At 45.1% G+C, this 20,016-nt stretch overlaps 1 protein-coding gene across 1 annotated transcript in view; it reads left to right on the top strand.

Annotated features, from left to right (window-relative positions):
- Positions 1-20,016, top strand: part of PIGU (phosphatidylinositol glycan anchor biosynthesis class U) — a 91,785-nt gene that overhangs the window by 59,331 nt on the left and 12,438 nt on the right. The window contains exons 8-11 of the mRNA XM_061127109.1: positions 3,599-3,753; positions 6,406-6,549; positions 10,184-10,308; positions 17,277-17,419. Coding sequence (XP_060983092.1) covers positions 3,599-3,753; positions 6,406-6,549; positions 10,184-10,308; positions 17,277-17,419 — 567 coding nt within the window. The remainder of the gene's footprint in view (positions 1-3,598; positions 3,754-6,405; positions 6,550-10,183; positions 10,309-17,276; positions 17,420-20,016) is intronic.

The following is a 20,016-nucleotide window of genomic DNA, read 5'->3' as shown; positions in this document are numbered from 1 at the left end:
TAGATGGCGTCTTCCTGCAGTGTAAGTCTGTTTCGTCTACATTAAAAATCTGTTGTTCAGTGTAGCCACCTTCATTAATTCTCTTAGGTAGATCTTCTGGATGACTTGTTGGAGCTTCTACATCAACACTTGTGGCTTCACCTTGCACTTCTGTTACAGAGATGGACTTCTCTCCTTAAACTTCATGAGCCAATCTCTGCTAGCTTCAAACTTTTCTTCTACAGGTTTGTCTCCTCTCTTAGCCTTCATAGGATTAAAGAGAGTTGGGCCTTGCTCTGGTTGATGCTTTGGCTTAAGGCATTGTTGTGGCTGGTCTGCACATCAGCAGTAAGGCTGTTTTGCATTCTTATCATTTATGAATTCACTGGAGTAGTGCTTTTCATTCCTTTCAAGAACTTTACCTTTGAATACACAGCTCGGCTAACTGTTCGGTGCAAGAGGCCTAGCTTCACCCTATCCCAGCTTTTGATGTGCCTTCCTTAATTATTTGTACCTTTTGATTGTGGCTCAGCTGGTAAAGAATCCGCCTGCAGTGCTGGAAACCTGGGTTCGATCCCTGGGTTGGGAAGATTCCATGGAGAAGGGAAAGGCTACCCACTTCAGTATTCTGGCCTAGAGAATTCCATGGACTGTACAGTCCATGGATCGCAAAGAGTCGGACACAACTGAGCGACTTTCACTTTTGATTTTAAGTAAGAAATGTGCAATACTTTCTTTGACTTGAACACTTAGAGGCCGTTGTAGGGTTATTAGTTGGCTTAATTTTGGTATTATTTATGTCTCGGGAATAGGGAGGCCTGAGAAGAGGGAGAGAAATGGGAACAGTTGGTGAGCAGAGCAATCAGAATACACATAACATTTATGTGAGTGGAGCAATCAGAATACACACAACAGTTATAAGTTAAGTTTGCTTCTTGTGTGGGTGTGTTCACCTAGATGTTACAATAGTAACATCAAAGACCCCTGATCACAGGTCTCCATAACAAACATAATAATGATGAAAAAGTTTGAAATGTTGCAAGAATTGCTGAATGTGACACAGAGACACAAATGCTTTTGGATAAATAGTGCCCATAAGGTTGCCACAGACCTTCAGTTTGTGATAAATAGTGTCTGTGAAATCTATGAAGTGAAGTACGCCAAAGCGCAATAAAAAAAAATGAAGTAAAAAAAAAAATTAAGTATGCCTGTGTCATAACTTTGTTTTCTGTTTCCACAGATTCTACTCTTACCTTTATTATTTCTTTCCTTCTTTTGAAGTTTATTCTGTTCTTTTTCTAAAATTTTAAAATGGATGTTTATTTATTTTCAGCCTTGTATTCAAATATAAATTTATATGGGGATTTCCCTGGTGGTCCAGTGGCTAGGGCTTCATGCTTCCACTGCAGGGGGGCACAGGTTCAATCCCTGGTCAGAGAACTGAGATCTCATAAGTCACACTGTGTAACCACACACACAAAAAAAGTACTTCCCTCAGAGTACTGTTTTACCTACCTAAGATATTTCATAACCATTAATTTCTAATGTCAAAGCTTTCTATTATCATTCCTTCTTTGACTCCTGAGTTATTTACAAAAGTGTTTAAAATTTTCCTAATGTGTTTTTAGATTATCTTTTTATTAATGATTTTGACCAATTACATTATGGTCAGAGAATGGGGTCTGTATGGTACAGATTCTTTATTTAAAGTTTGTAGATATTGCTTTGTGGCCTGATTAAGGTATGTGGTCTTTGTTTTTTTAAAGCCGTGTTAGGTCTTAGTTGCGGTGTGTGGGCCGTTTGTTGTGTCGTGCAGGGTCTCTCACAGCACATGGACTCTAGTTGTGACTGACAGGCTCAGTAGTTGCAGTGGTTGGGCTTAGATGCTCTGTGGCATGTGGAAGCTTAGCTCCCTGACCAGGGATTGAATACGCATCCCCTGCATTGCAAGGTGGATTCTTTTTTTTTTTTTTAATCTTTATTGAATTTGTTACAATATTGCTTCTGTTTTATGTTTTGCTTTTTTGTCCACAAGGCATGTGGGATCTTAGTTCCCTGATGAGGGTTCTAACCTGCACCCCCTGCATTGGAAGGCAAAGTCTTAACCACTGGACCACCAGGGAAGTCCCTGCAAGGTGGATTCTTAACCACTGGACCACCAGGGAAGTCCCTGTGGTCAGTTTTTACTAATCCCCCAAAATGTTTTATGGAGAAGGCAATGGCAACCCACTCCAGTACTCTTGCCTGGAAAATCCCGTGGATGGAGGAGACTGGTAGGCTGCAGTCCATGGGGTCGCTAAGAGTTGGACACGACTGAGTGACTTCACTTTCACTTTTCACTTTCATGCATTGGAGAAGGAAATGACAACCCACTCCAGTGTTCTTGCCTGGAGAATCCCAGGGACGGGGGAGCCTGGTGGGCTGCCATCTATGGGGTTGCACAGAGTTGGACGCAACTGAAGTGACTTAGCAGCAGCAGCAGCAAAATGTTTTAAATGAACGTGAATTCTCCAAGCATACTGTTTTATATAAATGTATTTTTAAAATACCTCTTTGGATCTTTAATATCCATCAGCAATATTTTATAGTTTATTTATTACATATGTTATAGTGTGCATACCTTGTACTTACATTTGTTAATTTTATTTTTAAGTATTTTTTCTCTTTTACACTATAATGAATGGAATTGTCTGCTTAATTTCAATTTTGAATTGCTCATTAAAGTATATAGAAATGCAGCTGATCTGGGTATATTAATCTGTTAGTATGGGATGTTACATTAATTGATTTTTCAGGTGTTAAATCAACTGTGGTGGACATAATCTTAATGTGGCCTCCATGATCTCTACGTACTAATGTTAATAACAGCCCCTTTGAGTATGATCAAAACCAGTGACTTGCTTCTGATAAATAGAATACTGTAAATATGACTCAATGTATGGAATTATAAATGTGTTTGTTTTGTAAGATCTTATGTGAACAAGTTCATGAAGTGTGCTGTTCATATTTCTATTTCATTATGATTTTTGTCTATTAGATCTACCAGTTATGCACTGATGGTGGATTTGTGTATTTTTCCTCTGTAACTCTGTCCATGTTTGTTCTATATATTTTGAGATTGTGTTATTAGGTACATACAAGTTTCGAACTGTAATATCTTTCTGATGACACTTTTATCATAATAGAACATCTTTATCTCTACAATACTTTTTATGTTAAAGTCTATTTTATCTGGTAACAATAACCAAACTAATTTTCTTTTGGTTAGTGTTTACCTAAGCTCAGAAGGTAAAGAATCTGCCTGCAAGTTGGGAAACCTCGGTTCAATCCCAGGTTCAGGAAGATGCCCTAGAGAAGGGAATGGCTACCCACTCCAGTATTCTTGCCTGGAGAATTCCATGGACAGAGGAACCTGGCAGACTACAGTCCATGGGGTTGTAAAGAGTCAGACATGACTGAGTGACTAACATTTTCACTTTACCTAGCATATCTTTTCAGTCCTTAGATTTTTCACCTATTCTGTATCCTGTGTTTTTTTGCTGGAAGGATCTTAAAGTTGACTCACAACTGCTCTTTGTCTTTGAGATCCTTAAGTGTACCATTCTGCCTTCTCTCCTAGCGGCAGTACATACCTGTGAAAGTGAAGAGCAAAGCCTTTTGGATCTTCTCTTGGGAGTATGCCATGATGTATGTGGGAAGTCTAGTGGTAGTCGTTTGCCTCTCCTTCTTCCTTCTCAGTTCCTGGGATTTCATCCCTGCAGTCTATGGCTTCATGTAAGTAATGTCCCCATTAGAAAACTCTGGAAGCTGATTTAGTTTTCACAGCTCCATCTGGTATCAGAGGGAGAACAAGCAGAGGCCACATCTAGAGCAGTGGTCCTCACATTGGTGTGCACCAGAATCACTGCAGGGCTTGAACACCCAGGTTGCTGGGCCCCACCTCCATAGGTTCTGATGAAGTAAGTCTGGGGTAAGTGAAAGGTTGTTGCTGAGCCGTGAAAGACCTCGGGATTCTTGGCCTCCAGAGGAGAGGAATTCAATCCGGGCCAGTGATGAGGCTTGATCGCTCAGAGCTTTTGTGTAATAAAGTTTTATTGAAGTATAAAAGAGATAGAGAAAGCTTATGACATAGACGTCAGAAGGGGGCAGAAAGAGTGCCCCCCTGCTAGCCTTTAGCAGTATGTTATATACCTAGCAGCAAGCTGTTAATTAGAGAAAGGAGATATCTCAAAACTCAGAGTGGCACCAGGCCCCTCACCCACAACATCCATTTTGAGAAAGCATTGGCAGCAGGTGAGTCATCCTGGGCCATAGAATGATTGGCATGCATCTTGAAGAAAGGCAGGTTTCCAAGTAAATATATAGATTCATTAACATAGATTAGGAGAACAATTTTATGAGTAAAACATACTGGTTTGTCAAGTCGGTTCTGAGTGTTAGGCAGAGCCAACTTGAAGACAGAGTCTAGGGTAAATACATAGGTCATTAACATAGCTTAAGAAAAACATTTCCATAAGAAAAATGCATTGGTTAGCTCAAGGTTTGAGAAAAGTTAAGTTCAGGTGGAACCAGGTATCGTCATGGCAACACAGAATTTTAAGAGAAACTTCCTTTTAATTTTGTATAGAGAAGGGAAAAAAAGCTGACACTTGTAGTTTGTTTCCTCCTGCCGCTTAAGAGAAAAATAAAAGCATGTCTGACACTTGCAGCCTATTTCCTCTGTTTGGAGACCCCTGGCCTTCCTGCCTGTTACCCTCTCATTAGGACCCCAGAATTTGCATATCTATATATATAAATTTTCAAGTGGTACGATGCTGCCAATCTGAGGAACACACTTCAAGAACCACTTGTTTGAACTAAGTTAATTAAAGAACACTCTCTGGGAATACCCAAAGCGCTTATCAGCCTCGAACTAGAAGGTTTTGATTCAGTCCCAAACAGGAATGGATGTATTTATTCCTCTATTGCAAAAGGGTCTCCAACAGTTTTAAAATAAAGCCACCTTCTATATGTCAGGGGACTTCCCTGGTGGCTCAGATGGTAAAGAATCCACCTGCAAAGTAGGAGACCTAGGTTTGATCCCTGGATCGGGAAGATCCCCTGGAGAAGAAGAATACCACTCCAATATTCTTGCCTGGAGAATTCCATGGACAGAGGAGGGGTGGGCTGCAGTCCATGGGGTCACAGAGAGTTGGACATGACTGAGTGACTTAACACTTTCCATATGTCAAACTCAGAGAGAAAATCAAAATGGGTTTGCAAGATGAATTCTGCAGATGTTTCCAAATATCCTCTCTGTGGTCTGCTGAGGAGGATACAAGCTCAGGCCTGAAGGAACTCACAGCCCAGAGGGACATGGACACTTAACCCCACCAGGGTGGGAAGGGTATCTGTGGCTGGCATCCCTTTGGGATTCTGGGCTGCTTATTTATGTTAAATCCTGGCTGAGCCTAATATAGTGACTTAATAACCTTCAGCTTCTCATGCTCTGCCTCCTTGTAATGCCTGACGAAAAACTTTTCCTAGTTTTCTGCTGGTGCACAGATTGTGTTCTTTACCTCATTTCACAGAAAAGGAAATATAGTTACAACAAGAAGCAAAGACTTGCCTGGGTGGAGGCCTTCTTCAGTGAAATCTGACCATGAACCATGGTTTTGTCTGAAAGCTGACCATGAACCATGGCCTCTATCTTCCTTTCCATGCTTCCCTTGTACTTTTAAAACTGAATTGACATCTGTTTCAACCCCATATGTATATTTTTAATGTTATGTAAGATTTTTAGAACAGCCAGAATTGTAACCAATCTTTATCTGATATCACCAGACAAAAAGTTTTCCAGTTAAACCCCATTTCTCCAGCAAGGTCTGGGATCATTGCTAGAACCTGGCAGTGGTTCCTTGGATCCCTGGAAGTCTCACTTCTGTGTGAGGCACTCAGTCTTCTGGCTCCTGCTGTATGCATCTGGAGAAAGAATGGGCAGTAACAGGATCTTTGAGCTTTTCCCCTAGACAAATCCTTAGAATGCTCAAAATAGGTTACAGGAACCTATTTCAAACACATTCCTGTTTTGTGACAGTGCTAGGTATCCCCTGGTTTTGAGCATACATATCTGGGGCAGGAAAAGAAGGGGCTGGCCTTTTGATTTCGAGCATCAATCCCTGCCTTGTTTCAGATCTCTGATGCATGCCAGAATTTGGCTCAGGTGATCCTTTTTATGGGTTATTTTTCTCTGGGTCTCTGCCCCTGTTTTTGTTAATTACCTATATCCGGGGTGCCCAGAGAGCCCCTCACATCCTGATCTCCGTGGAGACAGAGTCTTCCTTGACTGCCCAACAGTGACCCAAACCTTCAGGAGAAAAGCAGGTCAAAGCAGGTTGTTTCTAACTTGGCTCTGTTTTTTCTCTCCCTTTGTTTTCTTCATTCCAGACTTTCTGTTCCAGATCTCACCCCGAACATTGGCCTCTTCTGGTACTTTTTTGCAGAGATGTTTGAGCACTTCAGCCTCTTCTTTGTGTGTGTGTTTCAGATCAACGTCTTCTTCTACACCATCCCCTTAGCTATAAAGCTGAAGTAAGTGGTTGGACCTACTGGGTTTTTGTCCCCAGAGTCATTGGTAGCTTTATAGATGTCCTTCTCACTCCGAGCATCTGCTATTGGGTTTGAGGCATTTATGCCCAGGGAACCTCACCCTGAGTTGCTTCAGTGACTGTACACTGCAGGAGGGTGACACACGAGGTGCCAGCTATAGGGGCAGTGCTTTGGAGCCCCATATGCCCCCTGGCCTCACTTTGGGGTACTTGAACCCACATTGCTGCTGAGCCCAGTCACTGATTTGTGTGTTTGTGTGTGTATATATCACAATTTATTTTATTCTTTTTATTTTTTCATTTAAAAAAAAATATAGTTTAATTGAAAGATACTTGCTTTATGATATTGTGTTGGTTTCTGCCATACATCAGCATGAATCAGCCATAGATATATATATGTGCCCTCACTATTGAACCTCTCTCCCACCTCCCCAGTCACTGTTTTAGACAAGAGCAGGGTTGAGGTGGGGATGATATCCCTGGAAAAAGAGGATCTTGCTCGGAGCCCTCTAGCTGTGTCCCAGTGATAGTTTGCCCAAAGGGACTCAGGAGGTGTTAGTTGGGGGGCTGGTCACCTGAAGCTCTGACCAACTTCCCTCAAATGGATTGCCTGTGCATACTCTTCTGCAGAGTAAGAGAGCTAACATGTGTTGTCCATCCCACCTTTTTGAGTTATATTCGTGCCTAACCCTTCCAGCAACTCTTGGAGGTAGGCGTTATGTTACTGTCACTTCCGTTTGCTAATTGAGGAAATTGCTATTCAGAGAGGTGAAACGATTTTCCCAGAGTCACACAGCCAGTTAGCAGTGGAGCTGGGGTTACCAGGTTTGTTTGGCTCCAGAATTTATGCTCAGGCTTCTACACCTTGCCAAGCTCCTGAGAGAGATCACATACAGTATTAAATAGCTCCCAGAAATGGTTCTGTTATCCTAGCTTCAGAGAGGGGCAAACAGGCACCAATCAGCATAGATACAGCTGGGTGGTCCAGGGAAGTAGAAGGGCTAGATTTAGATTTCAAGAGCTTGAGTTCTTTCCTCTGACCTTCCATTCATTCTCCATGGCCAGTGAACCAAGGCACACAGGTCCCTTTCTGTAAAGCTCAGAGCTGATGTTCTCTTCTTATGACATAGCCTTGGCCTGGCATCTGACAGAAAAAGCCTTCTTTCTTGGCCTGGCAGGCTCCAGAATTCTGGCAGCCTTACTCAGCCAGGCTTTCCAGCTGTCTGTGGTCCATATGTCCTACCCCTGTTCTGGTCAGGCCTGGGTCTAGGCTGAAAGAAGTAGGGAACCCGAGGCACCTTTCCTCAAGTCTCTGTAGCCTGTTCTCCAGCACCTTCTATTGTTGGCATATGAAAGGCCACGGATAGGCCACAGATAGCTCCTGGGGACCACCACCATCTTGTGACACCCTCCCCGTACCCCCACCAAGGGCCACAGAGCTGTGGGAATAGAAGGTGTGAAGATACCTGACCTCCCTCTCGGCTGCCCTCCTGTGTCTGGATACAGAGTTCCACTCCAGCCCCTGCAGTGCCAGCTTTGCGAGAACAGGGCCACCAGTCGCGGCTCCCCAGGGGCTCTTGCAGGAGGTTCTGGTGTCCGTATTTGTTTTTATATATTTACTTATTTATTATTTTTGGCTCTCCTGGGTCTCTGTTGCTGTACAGGCTCTTTTTTTTTTTTTTTTTTTTTTTAGGCTTTTCTTTACTTGTGGCGAGCAGGGGCTACGCCCCAGTTGCAATGTGCTGGCTTGTCATTGCAGTGGCCTCTCTTGTTGCGGAGCACAGGCTCTAGGCACACGGGCTTCAGTAGTTGTGGCTAGCAGGCCCAGTAGTTGCGGCTCTCTGGCTTTAGAGTGTGGACTTAGTAGTTGGGTCGTACGGGCTTAGGTGCTCCACAGCATGTGGAATCATTTTAGACAAGGGATTGAACCCCTGTCCCCTGTGTTGGCAGGTGGATTCTTTACCACTGAGCCACCAGGGAAATCCTCAATGTTGTGTGGGTTTTTTTTTTTTTTAAGAAAAAAAAAAAACTTTTTATTTGGTATTGGAGTAGAGCCAATTAACAACTTTGCAATAGTTTCAGGTGAACAGCAAAGGGACTCAGCCATACATTCACCATGTTTTTTGGTACCACCTTGTCGCTAGCCTTTTCCTGGGAATGGTGCAGCTGTTACCAGCTACCTAGAAAGCCCAAACCAATGACTCGGATGAGCCTTAGGAAAATGCTCACTGAGATAGTCAGACCCTTGCTAGAGATTACAGGACTGTGTGAGTTTGCAGTCAGAAACTTTGACTCAGAAACTTTTTAGCTGAGTTTCTGAGTCATTTGCCTCCTAGTAGTATTTGGGTGTGTACAAATTTGTCTCCACATCTCAGATTTACATCCATTGAGTAACCTGACCTTTGACCTACAAGGCAAGGATGCCATTAACCTGAAGACACCCTCCTGAGCTGGGCATTAACCTGAAGACACCCTTCTGGGTCCTGTGCAGAAGTAGGCCATATGCACATTGTTCAGACCTGAGGAGGGTGCACATCTGGCTTCTTCCTGGCAGATTCTCTTCTGTACTCAGTCAGCTCTTGGAGGAGCACTGGAGGCTGAGTTCTGTCTCAGCTTTCCTGATCAGAGCTGTGGTCCTGCTGGGCACTCGGGAGAATAGCACTGGCGGTGCTTAGGTGCTCTGAAGACAAGCCACTCCATCACTTTCGAACTCTCTTATGTTCTCTGAACCTGATTTCCTCATCCACAAAGTACAACGACAGCGTTGCCTCCTTCCAGATGGGAGGTAGTGAGGAGCATGTGTAAGGATGCAGGAAAAGATGCCTAGCGCAGAACTGAAACAAGTGGAGGCTCAGGAAATGGCAGCCAGTCTTACTAGTTTAAGGTGACTAGAACTCCAGTTCCAGCCCCTCCCTCCCCCATTAAAGTTCATTTTTATTTATTTGACCACATTAGGTCTTAGTTGCGGCATGCAAGCTCTTAGTTGTGGCTTGTGAGATCTAGTTTCCTGACCAGAGGTCAAACCCAGGCCCCCCACATTGGGAGCACAGAGCCTTCGAACTGGATCACCAGAAAAGCCCCCAGTTCCAGCCCTTAAGAGCAGAAAGCCACATGCAGCTATTTCAGGAAAGGAGCTCATCACAGCTAGAGATCTGTAGTCCCCACTGACCTTGTTGTCAGAGAAAACAAGCATCGGCCAAGAGGTACTTCCTGCCTGGGTCCAATGTCAGGGGCCTCTGGCAAGGGTGCTGCCTAATTACTCTGACAAGCAGTCATTTAAACCTAGTGATAGAGGCCACTGACTTCATTTGTTTTCCTCCTCTGGGCTCCTGGGGGAAGGCCCAGAGCTGCAGGGGGTGGGGGTTGATGGGAAGTGTCTCTGTGGGCTGTCTCTAGTGTGGGCTGGGTTCTTCTCACTACCTGTGGGCATCTTTGGGTCCCTGCAGTTTTTTGCCCTCCTGCTGGGCCTGGCCCTGTGTTTTGTGGGTTGTGGAGCCTGCCCTACGTAAAGTCCCCTAGAGAGTGTATTTGGGTTTCAGGGCTGGGGTGAGGAGACTCTGGGGTGGGCCTGGTCCCTGACTGACCTCCCCCCACCTCTCTGCCCTGTCTTGCCCAAGGGAGCACCCTATCTTCCTCATGTTCATCCAGATTGCCATCATCGCCATCTTCAAGTCCTACCCGACGGTGGGGGACGTGGCCCTCTACATGGCCTTCTTCCCCGTGTGGAACCATCTCTACAGATGTGAGTACCCCCACCTTGTACCCTCTGGCACAGGTTTGTGTCACCTCGCCCTGGATGAAAACAGCCGGTGGGGGGTGGGGGTGGTTAGGAATGAACAGGCATTTTTTTGGGTACCTGCTGTGCCAGCAGTGACATGAAGCACAATATCTGCCCCTCGGTGCTACACACAAGTGGTAATAATAAAAAAATTACCAGCATTTATTGAGCGCTGACTGTGTACCTGGTCACTGTGGTTCTAAGAATGTTACGTGCATCAGCTCATTTTATCTTCACACTAGACTTTGAGGAAAAGTATCCCTGTTTGCAGATGAGAAAACTAAGGTACAGAAAGATAGAGTTGCTTGTTCAAGGGCACAAGACTGGCAAGTAGAAGGGCTGGCATTGGCATCCAAATGCAGGAGCCTCCAGCCAGCACTGCCCAGTAGGGCTTTCTGTGATGATACACATGCCCTGTATCTGCCCAGTCCAATAGAGTAGCCACGAGTGTGACTGGGAGGTGAATTTTTAATCTAATTTAAAGAAGCCACACATGGCTAGTGGCTGTCATGCTGGACAGTGTGGCTCTGAACCATTCATTGGCTTTGAAACATTTTCCCCGTGCTGTACCATACACGACAAACGGGCAACCATAGACTTCCTGCCTACTTTGAAGACCCATTCAAGCTCTTCCTCTGAAGTCAGCCTAGTGCTAATCTAGTTGTTCTTTCTAGCATTTCCTGCTGTTGCCCTCAGTCAGGCTCTGTGTCCTCTGGGTTCTTTGCACTGTTTGTGGGCTCCCTAAGAGTAGCCTCATGACTCACTCACCTCTGTGTCCCCAGCATCCAGGATTACACCTGATGACACACAGAACAGCATAACAAATGTTCAAATGTTTGTGGATGGTTTTTTTTTTTTAATAGTTTGTATTGGAGTTTAGTTGATTTATAATGTTGTGTTAGTTTCAGGTATGTAGCAAAGTGGATCAATTATATATATACATACATACACTCCTTTTTTGGATTCTTTTCCCATACAGGCTATTAGAGAGCTCCCTGTGCTATACAATAGGTCCTTATTAGTTATCTATTTTATATATGGTAGTGTTGTGTATATGTCAGTCCCAATCTCTGGATGGGATTTTTGCACTTCCCTAATAAAGAAGCAGTGCCAATGGCCCAGCACTATCTGATTCTCTGAAACGGGAAGGGAGCTGCAGAACTTTCCTTGCACAGCAAGGTGTCAATAAACCTGGGGAGGACAGGCTTCAGAAGAAATGTCTTTGTTGTTGTTTTGGGGCTGCTGAGTATCAACCGGGAAGTGAAACTGACCAGCTGCTAGAAAGAAACCTGTCTATAGGAGTGGGCCTCTGAGCAAAGGTAAACAGGTGAGTGGGCAGGACAAGTAGGGCTGCTCCTCCAGGTGGGGCAGTGACCAGTCGAGCAGATCAGAAGCAGGAAGTAGCATCTTCTGCTCGTGGCATCCTCATTGAACAGATAAGAATCACCCAGTAGAGGGCTCTCAGAGTCAGCCTGGGGCCCCTTGGCAAGTCCCAAAGGCACAGGACATGCGAACATACCCCAGTTTGTGATGGGGTGAGCCTGGGGGACGTTGGTCCTCTTTCCCCTAAGATGGAGTTGCTCTGGCAATCTCTCCCACAGAGGGTGTCTCCCTCAGGTGAGATCTTTCATCCCATATTGCTAAACAAGAGTCTGGAGCCAGACAGTCGTGAGTCTGAATTCTGGCTTTCCCATTACTAGCAAGTAGTTTAACCTTTCTGAGTCTCCCGTTTTTCCATCTGTCAGAGTATCTTTCAGGGGTGTTTGAGGTCTGAGAAAGAATAAATGTAAATAGCCCCACTGTTATTATTAGTAGTATTAATTACACAGGGAGGTCTCCTGCATAGTTTCATGATCAAAGCTTCAGGCTTGACAACCAGAGTCACTCAGAGTCATTGAAATAAACATATTTTTCAAAACTTGAACTATTTTATGCCCTCTGGGGTGATGAGGCACAAAAAATAAGGATGGGGTTTCCGGAAACCTGGATGAGTTAATCAATGCTGTTGCTGGCTCACTGGGCAAGTTGAGCTTGTCTGAAGGGCCCACAGACAGCGTTGGCTGCCAGGAGCAGCTCCTGCAGCAGAGAACGCTCAGACTTGGCGTGTCTGTTTGGGGCAAGACAGCTATGAGTCATTCTGTTTGTCCAGGGCATCTTCAGCCTGGTCGTGTGGACGTGCGAGTGGAGACTTTGTGAGGTCTTTACACCTAGGCTGAATATACTCAGACTTCTCATGTGTTTAAGAATTCAGTTTAGACGAGAGTTACCAGTGTCAGCATGCCTGCTCGCACATTCGCCATTTTGTTTTCGTGTTCTGCTCAGTGGGGAGGAGAGGCACATGGGCCCTCCCCCGAGTGCAGGTCCCAGATGCTGGGACTCTGCGGAGCTTGGGGCCAGGATGAGTCAGACAGACGCACAAGCGCGGTGTTAGGGAACAGCCTGCTGGCAGGGCCTGTGCCAGCCTGCAGTGGTCAAGCTCAAAGAGCCAGTTACCAAAGGGCTGGATTTTGTGTGTGTGTGTGTGTCCTTCATTTTTCCTTTTTTTGTATTAACTATTATATACAGATAAAGGAATATTGATTTTAAAATATGCACTCATTATTAAAAAAATACAATAAATTTCCATGTGCCCAGCACCTAGTTTAAGAAAAGAAACAGCACCATGACCTTTAAAGTCCCTAAATCCCTTCTGTGCCCCTCCCGATGGGACTGGATTCTTCCAGTAGAATTTTATTTCTCAATGCCTGAGACTCAGAGAGGGAAAGTAACTTGCATGAAGTTTCAGTTTGTCAGCAATGGAGCCAGAGATCCGAGGAAGTCACCCAGGGAACTTGGTGGGAAATCTGATTCCATCTGGCCCAGCACGGCGGATGAAGGGTCACCTGGTCACCTCTTGACATCTCTGAAACGTTGTGGTGCTGGAACAGGCTGTCCTGTGCCCCAGGTCCCTGGCTCCATCTGCTCTGGCGTATAGCTGGAATCCTCAGGCCAGTCAGCCAGCAAGAGTGAGCAGCAGCTCCGCAGTCCTGCAAAGGTCACCACAGGCCAGAAGCCAGTTGGATGTGGTGACAGTTCCTCAGGACACAAGGAAAGCATCGTCACAGCTTTTTGTGATTGCCCCTAGGAGGTGCGTGTGACCCTGTCTTAGTCTCTGCACTTGGTCACCTCCTTGTCACCGGCTCTAAAATACAGAGTGACTGGAGACACGGAGCAAAGACCCACCTGGACTGCCAGACCACAGGAGTTTTATTTTAGGAATACTGTGTATTCTTTTCAGCAAAATAATTACCCGGAAATCAGAAAGAACCACTGAAGGACTTCGCTAGTGATCCACTAGCTAAGAATCCAGCTTCCAGTGCAAGGGACAGAGGTTTGATCCTTGGTATGAGAACTAGGATCCATATACCTCAGGCCTACTGAGCCCAAGCACCTCAACTAGAGAGAAACCTATTTGCTGTAGTGAAGACCCAATGCAGAAAAATGAATAATTTTTTTTAAAAAATTTTAAAAAAAACCTCTGAAAATATTAGGAGTGTTTTGTTTTTTAAAGAAAGAACCATTGAGAAAAGTATGTAAATAGTGAAGAAGTGGAGGAATGGTAAATAGACGTGTCCTGGGCTTCCCTTGTGGCTCAGCTGGTAAAGAATCCGCCTGCAAGGCTGGACACCTGGGTTCAATCCCTGTGTTGGGAAGATCCCCTGGAGAAGAGAAAGGCTTCCCACTCTAGTATTCTGGCCTGGAGAATTCTATGGACTGTATAGTCCATGGGATCACAAAGAGTCAGACACAGCTGAGTGACCGTTACTCACTTCATCTCTTTTCTTGAGGTTGTAACTTTGTTTAATAATAACTCTCAGTGTACACATCTTTCTCTCCAGACTTCTGTTTCTGGGAGCAAGACTGAGGCCTCTGAGAGTTCTCAGAGAGGCTTGAGTCAAGGCTTTCACCTCTCAGCTGTGAAAACCCAGAAGTGTGGAAATTTCAGATCAGAAGAGAGCACCTTGCAAGCCCTCCAAGCCAGTGTTTCCAAATCATGGGATTTCAGGGACCACTAGCATTTCAAAAAAATCCTGGTGACAAGAGTTCCCAACTTTTTATTTTACTGAAGGCACGAAAACAGTCAACTATTGGCCATTTGTCCCGATTTTATAAAAGAAAGGACTTTCTAACAACAGCAGCCAGCAGCAAGACACCTGTGATTACTCAATAAAGAATGAAGCTTAAGTTGAAAACCTTCAGCTCTAACAAGATCTCTGAACTACCTTGGCCTGGTTATTCTTACTGTGACACTGACCAGTGAAGTCTCTGCTGCAGACCAGCATGGGCCTCTTATTGGGCAAAGGTCTGCCACTGTGACCCAGTGGTTCACAGCTTTGGCTGCATATTGGAATCACCAGGGATGCTTTTAGAAACCAATATGGATGCCTGGGCCCCACCCCTATGGACTGATTCATGAAGTGTGGGTGGGGCTCCCCAGGTGAGTTCATTTTACAACCAGAATTGAGAACCTTGACTGTAATCCAGTCCCCTTTCCAACGCCTGAACCCCCAGTATAGCATTTCAGCCAAGTCATTGTACAGCTGAGATAAGAGGCCTTAAGGTTCAGGAGTTTCCCCATCTCTTAAATATCTCTGAACTCTGACTTTGGAGAAGGGATTTCCTGAAGGTCAGGATCAGAGAGGGGAGGGGAACCTCTATTGACTGAGTGCCTGCTGAGAATCAGACCTAAGCTTTTATTAATCGCTCAGTTTTTTTTTAAGGTAGTCTTCTAATTAATTAATTTTAAATGATATTATTTTATTTAAAAATACAATAAAATATAAAGAAACAAAAATAGTATATATAATCCTACTGTCAGACATCCCCTGTTGAATTAAGAAGAGGGAAAAAAAGTCACAATGGTAGGTCAGTGGCCCCCAACCTTTTTGGCGCTAGGGACTGGTTTCATGAAAGACAAGTTTTCCATAGATGGGGTGGGGAGAGATGGTTTGGGTTATATAATATAGAATATATTTATTATAAATATATATATAATATATAAATATATATAGAATATATAAAATATATATTTTATATGTAATATAGAATATATAAATTACATATTATATAAATATGTTATATATAATTATATATTGTATATAATAATGCATTACACTATTGTGCACTTCATTTCTATTATATCAGCTCCACCTCAGCTTATCAGGCATTAGATCCCAGAGTCTGGAGACCCCTGTGTTAGGCAGAAAAATGCCCCCTCCTTGCTCCTGACAAATGTCACCTCATCATCCCCAGAACCTGTGACTAGATCACCTTACATGACAGATGGCCTTCAGATGGGGAGAGTATCCTGAATTATCCAGGTGGGCCCAGTGTAATCACAAGTGCCCTTAAGAGCATAAGTAGAGGCAGGAGGGTTCATGGGCAGTCTCTACGTACCACTCAGCTTTGCTGTGAACCTAAAACTGCTCTAAAAACTAAAGTCTGTTAAATGTGCTCACTTTGGCAGCACATATATTAAAAACTAAAGTCCGTTAAAAAAAAAAAGTGGAAGAGGGAGGTAGAAGAGGAGGCCATAATGATACGACATGAGAAGGACTCAATCCGACATTGCTGGTTGAAGATGGGAGTCCTGAGCCAGAAGTGCCGGCAGCCTCCCGGTGCTGCAAAGGCCAGCAAGTGGATTCTCCCCTAGAGCCACCAGAGCCTGTGGACTTCCGTCCTTCCAGACTGTAAGACAATGCATTATATTGTTTAAGCCACTAAGTTTGTGATCATTTGTTACCATGGCAATAGAAAACACACAGTAATACATCCTTGCTAGCTTTTCCACAACTTGTTTAATTCATGGAACACTCCATGAAGTAGGCATTTTAGCCCTATTTTAGAGATGGGGAAGCTGAAATTCTGAGAAACTTGCTGGAAGAGCAAGAATTTTTTTTTTAAGTTATTTATTTGGCTTCATCAGGTCTCACTGCAGCTTGCCAGATCTTCATGCAGTGCATGGGGGGCTTCTAAAAGTAGTGCGAGGGCTTGGTTGCTCTGTGGCATGTGGGAGCCTAGTTCCCTAGCCGTGGAGTGAACCCGAATTCCCTGTATTGCAGGGCATATTCTTAACCACTGGACCACCAGGAAAGTCCCTAGGAATTTTAACCAAGGTCTCTCTGAGGTCTGTGCCCCACTATCAGGCTGCCTTTCCCCCAGTGGAACTCTGCCTGCCGGCCTGCCCACAGACCACTCTGTGTAGCTGGTCCTCCCAGGGGCTTCGGGGGAGCTTCTCCCTGGTGAGATTCTGCGTTCCCTCAGGGAGTGGGGGAATCATGGTAAAGAGGGAGGGTAGAAAAAAGAGATCATCTAAGGAAGAGTGAGGGACATTTGAAAAGCAAGGCAGGAGACCTAAGATATGAACTGCGGAGAATGGAAAATGTGTTTCCTAAGACCTGAGCTGTGGCACCCTAGAGACACTGAGGGGTTCGTGCTGCCATTCGTATCTATGATCCACAGAGGTCAGAAAGCACCCTGCTTGGGGCCAGAAGAGGAGTTACTCATGGACAGCCTGGGATTGGGGGTTTAAGGGCAGTATCTTGCTGAAGTTCCCCCGCCCCTTGCAGTGCCCAGAGGCATTCACGGCATTACTGACTGTAGCCAGCTGAGCCCAGAGTCGGAGGTAGAGTCCAAGTCTAGTACCTCCCACCAGCTTTGGGTGGAAGGAGCCATTGCCAAGGGTCTGAGGTTGCGTTTTGTGTGCGCGTCTGAGTGTGTGTGTGTTGGGGTGGGGAAGCAGAGGCGTTCTGCCTTTGAGCTCCACCAAGCTTTTCCTGGGCCTCTCTGTGCTGTGGGGCCATCACCGCAAGGGACCCAGAGAGAGTCAGCACCAGGCTAACAGTAACCATGTGTCTTTGTAGTCCTGCTAATGGTGACCATCTTCTTTGCAGTTCTGCGAAACATATTTGTCCTCGCCTGCATCATCATCATCTGCTCCCTGCTCTTCCCTGTCCTGTGGCATCTCTGGATTTATGCAGGAAGTGCCAACTCCAACTTCTTTTATGCCATCACACTGACCTTCAACATTGGGCAGGTAAGAGTCAAGGACAGCCCAGTGACAGGGATTCATTTAGCAGCCTCAAACTTTCCACCTGGGCCGTGGGTTCTGCCAGCAGGTGTTTGGTCGTGAATGAGGGGCACTTCTTCCCCTAAAGTAGCTTGAGGGTCTGTAGAGAAGGTAGGGCAGTAAGAGCAGTGGGGGAAACTGAACTTGGCTAACATATATTGCTTTGAATTCTCGCAGCAAGCCTGTGAGACTGTGATCCCTACTTTACAAATGGGAACCAAGGCTCACAGAGGTTGTCGATTGCCCAGGATCATTGGAGGAGCCAAGAACCAAGTTTGGGGAAGGCTTGGTGTATTGCTGATCCTGCTCACAGCACCAGTTGTCTCACTGTATCTCACTGTGCGCACTATTCGTTGAACCCAGGGTAGGTAAGGCACAAGCTAAGAGGCTAGAAGAAGATGCAAGGAGCTGTAGGAACTGCAGACACATTTATTCTCTTCTGGCTGGTGCAGAAGATGCAGCAGCAGCCATAACATCACATAACCCAGTGGCTTTCCAGGTGGAGCTTATATGTACTTACAGAACAGAAGTAGCCTATGGCCACACGAGTACCTCGTGATGCACATGAGCAGGGCTCTAAGTGATCTCAGCTGTTACATCATTATTTACAAAACGTGGGGCAAGAGCGAGAGACTGTGAGGTGAGAGAGCCTGACCACACCATCTTGGCTAGTTTGCTTCTTCCCCTACACTCTGCTTTCCATGACTTCCTGGACTGCGGCCCCCAGAGTGAGAGCAGTTTGTGAGAGTGGGGAGGGGAGACTTTGTGGACTTTGGAGCAGCGGGAGCAAAGGCAGAGTCCTTAGGAGAGAAGTAATTTAGCCAGAGAGGAGGCCGAGAGGCATCCCAGAATGAGAAAGACCAGCATGGAACTCCAACCTTCCTCCAACCTGGGGACAGCCTCTCCCTTGGGGCCATGGAGCGGTGGTTCTCTGCATCAGAATCATTGCAGGAAGCTTTTTAAAAAATGCAGATTCCTTGTTAAGGTGTTTTTAAGTCCTGTGGTTATGTTACAGCTATCACAGTTACATAGCTTTGATTTTTTTTTAAAGCAGATTCCCTGATCCCACTCCCAGAGGTATTGATTGGATTTTTTTTTTTTTAATCTTTATTTGGCTGCACTGAGATCTTTAGTTGTGGCACTCGGGATCTAGTTCCCTGATCAGGGATCAAACCTAGGCCCCTTGCATTGGAGTCTTAGCCACCGGACCTCGAGGGAAGTCCTTGGATTTTGTATTTTTAACAAGTTCTCCAACGATTCTGTTGCAGGTTGTCTAGCACACTTCTCTGAGGGCCCCTCGTTCAGCATGCTGTGTTCCCCCAGGTCAGCTGTGTCCTAATTGTCGAGGTCTTACGAGAATCACTTGTGCTGTTCACCGTTTCAATTGCCATTGGCACAGCCTCGCATTTCCTGTGCATAATGGACTAATGGGAAGCACAGCTCGCTAGAGAGACCAGTGATGCCAGTGAATAATCCCCACGGAGACTTTTTTGCCTCCAAGGTTAGCTGCTGGGAAAGAAGAAGGGAGTTAGGGCTCTTGCAATGAGTGATGGGTCTGGTATTTCCTGCATGGACGTTTTTGGACAACTCATGTCCAGCCTGGCTATTTATCTTAGCTTGTGCACAGCAGGAAGAGAGATGGAGAGCTCTGTAGACTGGATGGGAGCAAGCCAGGGGATCTGTTCTGCCTGTCACACACACAGGTTACTGGTGGTGGATACTCAGCACCTCCTGCCTCTGTCCATGCAAGCAGAAATCTGCAGGCTGCAAACTTCTTAAAGTACCTTGAAGAAATCCAAAAAGTTGTTCTGGCTCTTCTTTCTTGCTAAAATCCCCTTCCTTTTCCTTTGAAAGTGATGACTGGCATGGGGCCTGCCCTGGGCCTCTGGGGGGGCTTGGCATCCACTGAAATAGTCCACAGCTTATTGTCAGGTCGTCAGGTCACTGTGGGTCAGGAATACAGTTGCAGTGGTTATGAAGTATCCATGGAACTTTCCAGATAACAGCTTTCTGTCCTGTGGCTGTCTTAATGAGAAAACGATGTCTGAAAATGTTATGGGAAATGTCTACAAGTCGTCAGGTGCCACAAAGCCAGGAGAAACTGAATTGTTGGAAAAAGGAGAAAGTGGTTAGAGGTAGGAACCAAGGCCAATTGGATGGAGAGTGTTCGAGGCTGAGCTATGGAGAAACACTAGATTGATCTCTTGGCATTGAACTTTATCTTAAAAAAAAAAAAAAAACTTTTTTAAAATGCATTCTTAATCATATGAGTGAATTCATTACTGCCGGGGAAAAGACGACAAAATAGAAGCATATGAGATGTAAAGTAAAGCCTGCATCTCTTCTTGCCCTGTGGCAGATGTGATTGTTAGAATCAGTTTGATGTGTGTCTTTGCAGGCTTCCTCTGTGTGTTAACATACAGCTGTAAGTCCACATGCAAACATAAAGACATCCCACACTGAGTACTGTTCTTTAACTGGCTGTTTTTCCACTTAATAATTTTACCTTGAGATCACTTTTTTTTTTTTTTTTAAACGGCTCTGTGATACCCATTCTGTGGCAG

Source organism: Dama dama, chromosome 23, assembly GCF_033118175.1.
Source record: "Dama dama isolate Ldn47 chromosome 23, ASM3311817v1, whole genome shotgun sequence".
Lineage (NCBI taxonomy): Eukaryota > Metazoa > Chordata > Mammalia > Artiodactyla > Cervidae > Dama > Dama dama.
This window is presented reverse-complemented; position numbering and strand designations above follow the sequence as displayed.